Source organism: Castor canadensis, chromosome 3, assembly GCF_047511655.1.
Source record: "Castor canadensis chromosome 3, mCasCan1.hap1v2, whole genome shotgun sequence".
Taxonomy (NCBI): Eukaryota; Metazoa; Chordata; class Mammalia; order Rodentia; family Castoridae; genus Castor; species Castor canadensis.
In genome coordinates this window covers 31,170,876-31,182,809 of record NC_133388.1, presented here as the reverse complement: position 1 = coordinate 31,182,809, position 11,934 = coordinate 31,170,876, and the positions used below count along the sequence as shown (strand labels likewise).

At 43.8% G+C, this 11,934-nt stretch overlaps 1 protein-coding gene across 1 annotated transcript in view; it reads left to right on the top strand.

Annotated features, from left to right (window-relative positions):
* Window positions 1-1,046: 1,046 nt before the first annotated feature.
* Window positions 1,047-11,934, top strand: part of Ift43 (intraflagellar transport 43) — a 79,242-nt gene continuing 68,354 nt past the window's right edge. The window contains exons 1-2 of the mRNA XM_020163304.2: window positions 1,047-1,128; window positions 3,847-3,939. Coding sequence (XP_020018893.2) covers window positions 1,075-1,128; window positions 3,847-3,939 — 147 coding nt within the window. The 5' untranslated portion in view covers window positions 1,047-1,074. The remainder of the gene's footprint in view (window positions 1,129-3,846; window positions 3,940-11,934) is intronic.

Genomic DNA, 11,934 nt, shown 5'->3' with positions numbered 1-11,934 from the left:
ATGTTCACTTCCAGGATTATGAGCCCATCTTCTGTAGGCCACAGCAGTCAGAGTCAGGGACCTAGCAAGTGACTGACTTAGAATCTTAAGTGGCATATGAGTCAATGAAGACTCCACTCGACTCCCCCATTAGGTTGGGAATTTGTGATACACCTCCTTCTGCCAGCCTAGGAGAATGACTGGTACCCAATAGTATGTACTGGAGAAAAATACTCCAGTAATATCTGGTGTCAAAAGGGTCCCTGGCTCTGCCACTTAGCACTTAGGTTATTTTCCTCAAGCCACCTCTGCACCTCAGGGATCTCTGCTGTTGAATAGAGACATCGCTGCTCTTCACTTTGTGGGGTTGTTCAGATTAAATGAGAAACCAATGACTTATACTTTTTTTTTTTGTAGCTAGGGTCTCATTGTGTTGCTCAGACTGGCCTTGAATGCCTGGGCTCAAGCCATCTGTCTGCCTCAGCATCTCAGGTACCTCATACTATAGGCCTGTACCACCGTGCCTGGCTACATTTCATATTTTTTAAAGCTATTTTACTGCTCAGTTACTGGATATTTTGGGTCAGCCTCTCAATAAACTTCCTCTGAAGGCAGAAATTAAATATATTGGATTTCTGTAATGCTGTAACCACTTACTACACCTGATCTCATCTGTCAAATGGAAACAATACAACTTATCTTGCTTCCACAAAGGTTGTCATGCCCCTCACTTGAGCTAATATATGCGAACACCCTCTGTTCATTGCAAAGAGCTATGCAAATGGGAAGAATCAGTTGAGTGCTTTGCACTTACGAATGTACACAGGTACAATTGCAGACGGTCCCTAAGACATTTTTTCACTGTCTCACAGGAGCATCCTTAGTGGTTTTTGATATCTAGAGATTTTTTTTTCGAGAAGTCAAGCAAGGCAAACTTAGGAAAGATTTGATTTAGAACTGAAGGGTGACATACAGAATCCAGGAATAGTGCTGCGGACCCTTTAAATATTCCACTAGTTCACAGTAGTGGAACCGTTGTCAGGGACGCGGCTGGGAAGGTGGGTTTCCAGGAAGTGACGTCAGGCGGCCGTGGCGATGGAAGACTTGCTGGACCTGGACGAGGAGTGGCGCCGCAACTCGGCCTTCTCCGTGAGGACGGATGCGGGGGGTTCGGGCCGGTTCCAGCGGGTGGGAAGGAGTGGCCGGGCTGGCCTGGCTGTCCCGAGGCGCCTCGGGCCCGCGTGTCGCGGGCTGGGGGCGGCGGGTGGTGGCGTGGGGGCGGCGGCCTCTTCCGCCCCGCCCCCCGAGGCCCGGGACTCCGCCGCGGTCCGCGCCCTTTGCTTTATTTAAAATCCTCCAAAAGTAGAAAACAGATCCTGTCCCCGCCTGCTTTGGGGACCATGGAAAATTTTTGAGCCCGTCTGCACTCTCGGAGCCCCAAGTGCGAACTCCCAATAACGGACGGATCTGAGGGCGACGCGAGGGTCGCCGGCTAGAGTCGCACTGGCTCCCGTCGTTCCTAGACTTTTCCCTTGGGCCTTCTCCTTGCAGAAATTCTTGTGAATGCTGCCCCACTACATGCGATACGGGGAAACAAAGGGACGTCTTCTCTTCCCTCTAATCCTCCCCCCCACTCCCCGCGGGCGTTGCCTCATTTTCACCGTTGGAAATCACGACTCTGAAGTGGAACGATATATATCACTTACAACATAGCGAAGGGATAGATAGGGTGCCCGGGCCCTGAGGTCAGATGGAGCATAAAGCTGTCATAGGGAAAACAAAAATAAAGCAATTTCTCCTAGCCTTGGTTTCCTTATGCCTGGAATAAGCTGTTGCTGTGAAAATAAAATGGGAAAAAGTGTGGAAAGCACTTGACGGTGCCTGACAGATGCTAAGAAGAGGTGACTGCTGTTGCCTCTGAGGCTGTGATTTACCCAAGGCCAGTATATAATAGAGCTTGATTCAAGACCCACCACAGCTCCCCAGGTCTTTATAACCTTCAGAATTAGTCAAGATCATAGTCACTAAAAGATTGGCTCATAGGGCAGGGCTTTAGTTTCTGCTATGAAATCTCAAGTGTTTTTGAAGTGTCCTGATGCATTGGATGTCCTCCAAGGGACCAGGGAGGAACAGCCCTGGGAGGGAGATGTGAGGGTCAGGAGCAAATTGGTCTAAAATGAAGCAAGTTGCTTGACCAAGGAGAGTATGAGGTCACCAGGCCTTTCTGATACGTCGATCTTTTTAGTACCTGGGGATGTGAATGTGGTTATTCATTCTTTCCAAAAATGTTTACTGAGCACTACTGTGTAGCAGGCATTGACCTAGGTACTGATTAGATAGCAGTGACCAAAACATCTCCCGCTCATGTCCTAGTGAGGGAAGATGGGCAATAAACAGACTGCCTTTAAAATACATAAAATAGGGTTGCAAAGTGGGTTTCTACCTTGTGGGTTTATACTGGATCTTCAAAAAGTTTAAAACCTTAAACCACTTGACAATTACTAGAGAGCTCCTCCCTCTGTAAGCAGCATTTAGAGACATCACTGAATTTTTGTATTAATGCAACCTCTAAATATAGTATGTGGTATTCGGATACCTGACACTATGACAGATGGAAGAGGGCAGCCCTGGGTGAAGGGATGGCATTGCCTGCTCTGAAAAGAAAATGAGCTGTTTATTATTAGAAAGATTGAAACCTGAACAATTGGCATTACAATTTGAAGGGTTAACCCTGCATCAGAGTTTTCAGCTTCTCTGAACCTCCTTTCTTTGTCCCCCCCCCTTTTTTTTTGAGACAGGGTCTCAATATAACAAAGCTGGCCTGGAACTCATGATCCTCCTGCCTCAGCCTCCTGAGTGCTGGGATTACAGGCATGCACCACCATGCCCATTATCCTTATTTTTAGAACATCTTAAAACTGTGAAATGTAAGCAGGGCCTAGTGGAAGGAACCCGGGATTTGATGTCAGAAGAACACTTTGCTCTTGGATTTATGTCTGCCACTTACTCACCTTCTTGGGCCTCAGTTTCCTCATTTGTAAAATGACTTCAGTCCCTGTCCCTTTCCATGTTATTGTGAGAATCAAACGAAGCCACATTAAAGTGGGATCTAAAAGTGATTCCACTAATGCTGGTGTTTTTTAAAGTAAACAACCAAAAACTACATATTTCAGCACCTTACTGGTGTGCCTCAAAGTTGTGCTTATATGCTGGTGTTTGAGACCCAGAGCATCCACCCCAGGAAGTCGTTCATAAATGTTCATATGGTGGTGGGGGAGGGTGACTCAGAGTTTTGAAGTGCCCTGATTTCCAGAGGTGATGTCTCAATACACTTGTTACAGGTTTCATGTCTGTAAATGCAAATCCAGTCAGTGTATCTATCAAAGCAAATGTATTTCTGTATTTCTCTGGGGCGTTGATATGAAATTTAGGAATTTTCCAAAAGCCTGTTTGATAACTATTATAATTGTGAAATTAGGCCTTTCTAAAATCCTGCTTAGGAACATAGGGGGCTTCACCACCCCTTCTCTGAGTTGTGGCATGGGGTCTCTGCCCAGTCTGGAGGCATCTTAACTGCTTTTTTTGGGTAGAAGAGTGATTTTGCTTTTGGAGTCCCTATAGCTCTTAAATGAGTTAACTTCATGGCTGTTGACTCATTTATTTCCTATTCTGTCAGATAGAACTAACCTCAGGTGCTTTGTTTTAAGGTTTGAGGCATTTTCTATGAATGTTTCTAAGTTATTCAAATCATGTTCTCTACCATGTCATCCCAAATCTATTCTGTGTTTACCTTCCCAGAATAAATTATCATCCTCACAGTGATTCAAATGATATTCAGTCAGCATTGCCCTCCATCTCTCTTTACAGGGGGCCAAAATGGGTCGCCGAGCTCAACAGGAGTCAGCTCAGGCTGAGAATCATTTCAGTAGCAAGAATTCTTCATTGACTCTGACTGGAGAGGTGAGTAGTAACAAAAAAGAAAACAAAATAAAGAAAGAGCTAGGGGCATGGTTCAAGTGGAAGAGCAGAGGATTTGCCTAACAAGTGTGAGGTCCTGAGTTCAATCCCTGGTGCAGCAAAAAAAAGAACTCCTCCTTTTTTTGTTTTTCTGAGAACTCCTCTTTAAGAACAAGTGCCAGCCCTTTTCTTGTCTTGATCTGGGAATTTCCTTCCTAGACGTTTGTCCTATCAGCAGCAAATGAAGGAGAACATCTTTTCTTAGAGGCCAGACTGGTTTCTGTGCATTATCACGTATTCTTAATATAGAAATTTTCATATTAACTGAAGCAAGGGCCTGAGAAATTTGAAAATGCAGTAGAAATCCAGGCTTTTATTTCTACCGAGTAAACGCCAGGGAGACATGCTGGTGACATCAGGTTGGATTACACAACTGAACACTTGCTCTCAGTAGTGACCTGCACTTTCTGTAGTTTGCAGGCCGGAAGGTAATCCTTTACTGGCCTTACTTTCCTGGAAACTTGTCCTCATAGCCAGAATTATGAGAAATGATCCAGCTTCTCTGTCAAGGGTGGGTGATTCTGATGAGCAGTACTTTTTAATGGCAGGACACTATTTTTGGCAATTTTCTCAAAGCCCTCTTTTACCTTCCTCAGGCTATTTGAAAAATCTTTGCCTTTCAAGGGTCAGCCTGAGGACCATCCCTTGTTATCTCTCTTTCACTTCTGTAGCCTGACTTAGTGCTTCTTCCTTCCAGTACCTGCTATAGGACAGGTCACATTGTATACTGTTGTCTTCTTATGTGTCTGCCCTACTAGACATTGCCCAGATAGTCAGAAACCTGGATTTTTGGTTATCTAGCTCACTGGTTTACAACAGACAAGAGGATCCACACCAAGAGTCCTGATGAGCCAGGCAGGTACATGAACAAAATGCTGGGCACATAACACAGGCACACCGTGAACCTGCATGCCAAATATGTAGAATATTCTTTACTTCTGTAGGAAACAAGTCCACTATTTTCTTAAGCTCCTCATATGGCCCTGCCATTTTTCCATTTTTTCACTTGTAGAAGTGTGTGTATGAGGAATCATTAATATAACACCTATGTCAGCACACAAAAACTGGCAGCTGACCCTTGCATATGGCCTGGAAGAACATAGGGACTGTACTGGGGTGTAGGTACTGGGAATTGCAGGTCACGTGCCTCCTCTAAAGGAGTGACCACTACCTAGTGAAGCTGGATGATGCTGTGGGGATACAGGAGGATCAGCATTGACAGATCTTCTGATTTGTCAAGAGAGGCTGGCAGTCTAGTCCTTTAGACTGTGGGTTTTTGGAGGTTTTTTTGGCAGTACTGAGACTTGAACTCAAGTCTTCAAGTTTGCTACGTAAGCCCTCTACCACTTGAGTCATGCCCTTAGCCCTTTTTGCTTTAGTTGTTTTTCAGATAGGGTCTCACGTTTTTTGCCTGTGCTGGCCTTCCACATAGCTGGGACGACAGGTGTGTGCCACTGTGCCCAGCTTATTTGTTGAGATGGAGGTTTCACTAATATTTTACCCAGGCTGGTCTTGAACTGTGATCCTCCCAATCTCTCCCTTCTGAGTAGCTGAGATTACTGATGTAAACCATGGAGCTTGGCTCCTTTAGGGAATTTTGGTTGTTTGCTGCTTTTTGGGGGGCACTAGGAATCGAACCCTAGTTCTTGCACATGGTAGGCCAGCACTCTGCCACTGAGCTATTGCCCCAGCCCTGGTAGTCTAACATGTTACTGAGAGTAACAAATTTTTAGAGGTTAGCAACTAATTATGAAAATTCAGTCACTAAATGGGCTAGATTGGGCCAGAGTGTGGTCAGTTTGTGACTTTGTAATAATATTTATTACATTGTATTCTAATTGCTTACATTTGTGCTTCCCTTATAAGATGTGAGCTTCTAGAAGACAGAGGTTGTATTTTATCATTGTGCCCAGTTGTCTATCACAGCACCTGGCGCAGAACAGATGTGTACTTGTGACTGCCGAGGGTGAGATGGGTGAAGTGTATTAGTGAGTGTGTTACACAGCTCAGGAGCTGCACAAGAGTATTACAGGATGGGAGTTGGCAGACATTGAGTCCTTGGAGACAGGGTTATGGTGGATGGTGGCATAAAGTAGGAAGATGGTAAAAGAAGTTACACCAGATTCTACCATGGATCTTGGGGAGCTTGAGCTCTATAGTATATGACTTTAAAGAGAAAATGAGAGAACTAGGTATGGTAAGGCACACCTGTAATCCCAGCATTCTGGAGTCTGAGGTAGGAGGATTATAAATTGGAGGCCAACCTGGGCTATGTAGTGAGGCTGTATCTCAAAAATCAAAAGAGAAAAAGAGACAGACAGACATACACACATGCATGCATGCACACACACTGAACGAGAAAGCAAATGACTGCATTGCTGGAAGCCTCCTCTTGGTCTCTGGCCATTTTACACCATTCCACAGGTATCTAGGAGAGTCTGTTCTAACATCCATCCCTTCATCCTATCATTCATTCAGTCAACAAATAGTTTTTGAAGCTTGCTGTGTGCCAGACATTGATTTAGGGTGTTGACATAGTTTAGGATGTCGGTGTAGTTCAATGAACAAAAGACACAAGATCCTTGCCATGATGGAATTTACATTCCTGTGATCATTGGCAACCGGTAAACCTAGTTAAAGCTCCACTTAATTATGAAGGAGATAATGTGTACCTGTAGTGGTTAGGTGAGTGAACCTGGGACAAGCCAGGATGTCCAGCAGTGACTTGATCAGCCCTTGAAGCCCCAGGTGGTGCTCATTCTGAGGCAGCTCCAGGACTAAGGTCAGTGGGCACTGTTCCCCTGCCATCTTTTTCCCTGGTCTCCACTGTGCTGGAATCAGGGCTGTGAGGACTTTGACAACTTTGTAGTCAAAGAGTGGAATGAACCTTTTTTGGGGTTTTTCCATTTACCTTTTCTTAACTCTGGGAGAACATGATACAAGGTCATTCTGTTCCTCATCTAACTGGTACCCCTAGAAATAAAATGCCTGTCAGAATTCCAGGGTGCCTGCCTCCCCTTGCTGGGTTAATTGAGGTTTGAGGTAGTGTAGCAGCCTCCCATGGGGCCAGATGCTCACTGGGCTGAGTTGGACATTTTGGCTGTTTCTTTCCAAAATTAGATCCCAAGACTTGTGTGTGTGCCCATTTACATTCCAATTCTGAGTGTATTACTTGATACATTTATTTTTGTCCACTTGCTGACTTTATTCTCTGTGAAGATATCCATGAAAACATAAATGTGGTACCTGGAAGCTGTCAGTTGGGCTGCAGTTACTTTAGAGTGAAGTCAGAATTAGGATCAAACAAATCATTATTTGAAAGTGAGATGGGGAATGGGGAGTTGTGAAGGAAGCAGAGAGAGCACAGGGCTTGGCATCTGAAGACTAGGACTTGAGACTGGGCTCTAATTGCCTGGACCATAAGTCCACTAATCTCTCAAATCCTCATCCTCCACTTCATTGTCTGTCAGATGGTGGTAACAGTGGTGATGTGGAGATTAAGTGAGAGATGCATTTAAGAGCACTTTCATAAACTGAGAAGCACTGTACAAACATTCATTCATTCAGTAAATGAATCTTTGGACAGCGCTCTGCTGTTTTTATGAAAGGGCAGGGAAGAAAGAGGACATGAGCCCCATCTCTGTAAGTGCTGATTTGGAAGTCTCCTGGGGGCTATTACTCCCTTGTCCCATAGGTTAGCCAACAGTGATCCGGATCCATGCTTTACAGTTGTGCTGGGCAATCCTTATGACAAGTGGATGAGACGAGTTTCTGGGTCATGCAGGCCTGGGCTGACGGCCTGGTTGTGCCACCCTTTAGCCCTGACTCTGAGCGTGTTACTCTCCAAGCCCCTGTTTCCTCACTGGTACAACAGGGATAATAGTATCATATTTCACAGGGTGGCTAGCAAGAAGAATGAGACGACACATGTAAATCTCTTTATAGTTACGTGTGAGTCCTCAGTATGTTGCTAATCTTTATTCTCTAGAACTTCTGGGGGTGGGGAGGGTTGTTGGGTGTTTTGTTTTAATTCTTCTTTGAACCTCTCTATTAAGGTTGAGAGCTGGTGGCCTTCAGGCTGAATTTATTATTATGAATTTATTATGTTTGATAGAGTTAAAAGTTTAAAAAATTAGTTAACATTTAGAAATTGAAGAACTTCACAGAAAAATCCAAATTTGTGGCTTCTCTTGAAAATCAGAAGTTGTGACCAGGTGGTATGGCAGGCTGGAATTCCTACATGGTGTCAGTTGGTCAGAGCTGCTGGTGGTGCTTTTTTAGGTGCTAGGCAAGTGCTCTATCACTGAGCTACACCCACCAGCCCTTTTTAAAAACTTCCTTTTGAAGCTGGGAGCTGGTAGCTCAACCTGTAATTCTAGCTACTTAGGAAGCTGAGATCAAGGCAATGATGGTTCTAGGCTAGACTGGGCAAATAGTTCGTGAGACCCTCAACTCTAAAATAGCCAGAGCAAAATGGACTGGAGGTATGACTCAAACAGTAGAACGCCTGCTTTGCAAGTGTGAAGCCTTAAATTCAAACTCCAGTTCCACCAAAAAAAAAAAGAAAGAAAGAAACACAAACCTAACTTTCTTTTGGTATAGAATCTCACTAAGTTGTCTAGGCTGTCCTCAAACTTGTGATCCTCCTGCTTCAGCCTCCTAAGTAACTAGAAGTATAGGTGTCTATCACTCAGTTCACCACTTCTTATTTAATGCACCTGGTCAGATTTATTAATTTGATCTGCCCAGCTCCCATTTCCACTTAAGTTTAAAACTTCCACTCTTTTAGGATGGATTGACTTTTCATGGATTCTCTGTATCTGTTAGAGATGAATTTGGCTCATACCACAGAAACTCAAGTCCACTACTTGACTGAAATGGGAGTGACTTTTTTCTCATATAGTAAGGAGCTCAGTGGAGGGCAGAGCAGAATGAGTCAGTCCCTGCAGGATGTCCTGTGTCATCTTAGCCCCTTCTAGCTTCCTGCTCTGTCATTTAGAGCTTGTGACTTTTTTTCTCATGGTTGTAGGATTGCTGGTGATTGTCTAGGCATCAGATCTGCATTTTAGGCAGAAAGAGAGGGAATATTTGAACAGTTAAAGGTGTGTTCCAATTAAGTGTGACCCTAGTGAAAACAGTAGCCAAAGACCTAAGTAGATGGCTAGTTACATTTCATTGGTTAAAACTGGATTTTGCAACTATCTCCCCACCCACCCTTGTTTTTTTGGCACTACTGGGGTTTGAACCCAAGGCCTCATGCTTGCTAAGCAAGTACTCTTATCACTTGAGCCAGGTCCCCAACCCTTTTACTTTGTATATTGTTTTTGAAAGTAAGGTCTCAAGAACTTTGACTGGGCTGGCCTTAACTTGTGATCCTCCTACTTTTACCTCCTGAGTTGCTGGAATTATAGATATGTACCACCATGTCTGACTAACTACCATAACTTTCAAGGGAGCCTTTAACTGCAGACTTGGGTCTTAGAAACACAACTCTTAAGCTTCAGGGGAGTTTTTAGTTTTTATCTAGTACATTGCTACAGACTAACTACCATAACTTTCAAGCGAGCCTTTAACTGCAGACTTGGGTCTTAGAAACACAACTCTTAAGCTTCAGGGGAGTTTTTAGTTTTTATCTAGTACATTGCTACAGCATAACACTGGAGGAATGACTTGATTAAGCAGTTAAAAATTGACATGACAATATTTTTTAAAGAGAATTTATACAAAGGGTTTTTTTCATAGACTTGGGTAAGAAAGGGAAAAATTATTTTTAGTGGTTAAAAACCCCACGTTCCTCTCCAGTTTTTTTCTTTTACTTTTTTTCTTTTTTTGTGTGTGTGGGGGTGTTACCAGATTTGTACTCAACACTTCATGCTTGCTGGGTAGGTGTTCTATCACATGAGCCATGTCCCAGCCTACCTGTCCAGTTTTTTAAATTTAAAGTTGTATGGAGATCTATGGAAACACTGTATCTTGGGTTCTAGGATACCTGAGTGAGTTGCCCTGTGACCTCTTTCCTAGGTCCTGTCCTCCTTTGGGCTATTTCTGTAAAGCTTTCAGGGCTCCCTGCCTAAAGGATACCTGTAGCTCAGTATAAGTAATTAAACTCTTCTGTCTAGTTAGAAGAGGAAAGGTCTCTTCATTTGCTTGGCCATTATTGAAATTTCAGAGAATCTGACTACCAAATTTTTACTGAATTATAGGAAGATGAGCTCTTTGTGTCATTTTACTGGTTCAGAGTTGTACCATATTCTTTAGGACTGTCATGAAGTTCAAATTGGATGGTGCATATAAAGTACTTAGCAGAATACTAGCACACAAAAACCCCTAAGAAATGCTCTAAGAAACCACTAAGAAGGATGTGACTCCAGGATTTTTGTGTGGGTGAGGTGGGGAGAGGCACCTGCTTGAATCAGCAGAAGCATAGTTAAGTTCATAGTTCAGGTAGTCAATAATTCAAGTTGTAAAGGATTTTCCTATAAGATAGTGCTATAACATATCTACACATCTGTGCTATGACCTCTGGGCCACTGGGCTTCTCTGCCTGAGCAGGGGATTCTGTTTATTCAAATGATTTGACTCTTACATAATTCCTTTAAGAAAAGATCCAAACACTTTCTACCATAAAGTTACCTTACACTGAGTTTGGGCAAAAGTAATTTTTGGTAAAACCTATCCAGGGCCAACCAATCTTTTGGATGAATATTTTTCACTTGGTTATAGACCTCTTTTTGGCTTAGCTTTTATTTTGTAGAGTGTCTTTTTGTTAATAACAGTAATAATAGTGTAATAGCCTACACTGGAACAGTTACTACCTATGTACTAATTACATGTAGCATCCTAGTTATGCCTCATGGTAACTCTTGAAATAGGTAACTATTATCTCACTTACCCATGGGGACTTTGAGACTCCAGGTAACTTGGTTAGAGTCACTTAGCTAAACTCTGGCTCTCACTAGGTGCTTCCCACTATCTGACCTCTCCTACATGCGCCAGGTGAGTGTCCAGACATCCCCACAGAGAAGAGGCTTTCAGAGAGAGCAGAATGACTCAAATTATTCTCTTGGAATCTTCTGCAGTGGGAGTTAGTTCTCACTTGGTCACCCTTATTCATGCAGTTGTCGAGAGCAGTGTTTGAGTCACAGCTGTTCCTTCTCTCCCCCCATGCCCTTGGTGTTCCTCCGAGGACGCAGAATTGAAAGTTAGCCAGAATCCTTCACAGGAATCTGAGAAATGCTGCTGGACTCATGTTCCCAAATTAGGCCAGTTTCCTCATCCCCAGCAGCTTCCCTGAGCCGGAGCTCCCGCGCGCTTTGCATTACGTCTTTCGCCCTCTGCCTATTCCCTCATTGGTCTGCCAGCCAGGCAGTTATTTTCAGCCCAATAGGGTTATCTGCTGACCCTTTTTGGTGACATTTTCTTCTTTCTCACAAAAATAACTCTCTTGATTGGTCACATTTTTCAGCCTTTTTCGTAGCCCCTCTCCAATGGGCTAGATTGAAAGATGCTTCTGATAACATTGCTGAAGAGGGATTCAGGGAATTTGTTGTGGTGCTGTTCATAAGGAATGTGTTTTCCACACTTCATATTTATGTCGTGCTTTGCGTGCTTTGGTTTTGAACTGTCCCTCGGGGTGGGCAGATGAACATTGCTTACCTGTCTTGGGATCTGCCACTGTGTGGGAGGGCATATTGTGTCAGGGTAGAGCTTCTAATTCTAGTCAGTGTTCCACAGTCTTCTGTAGCACTGACTCTAGTTTGGCGCATGCTCTTTGAGTGCCCTTCTCGCTGGCTTCCTCCCAAGTCCCTGGATGAATGTTTGGTGCTTGCAAGAGCACTTTAAGATTCCCTTTCTCACCTGTGGGGGGCTTAAAGGAGAATTACCTGTCAAGAGCATAGCCCAGTGTGCCAGTATGTCAGCTGTTGTTGTCATTGTGTG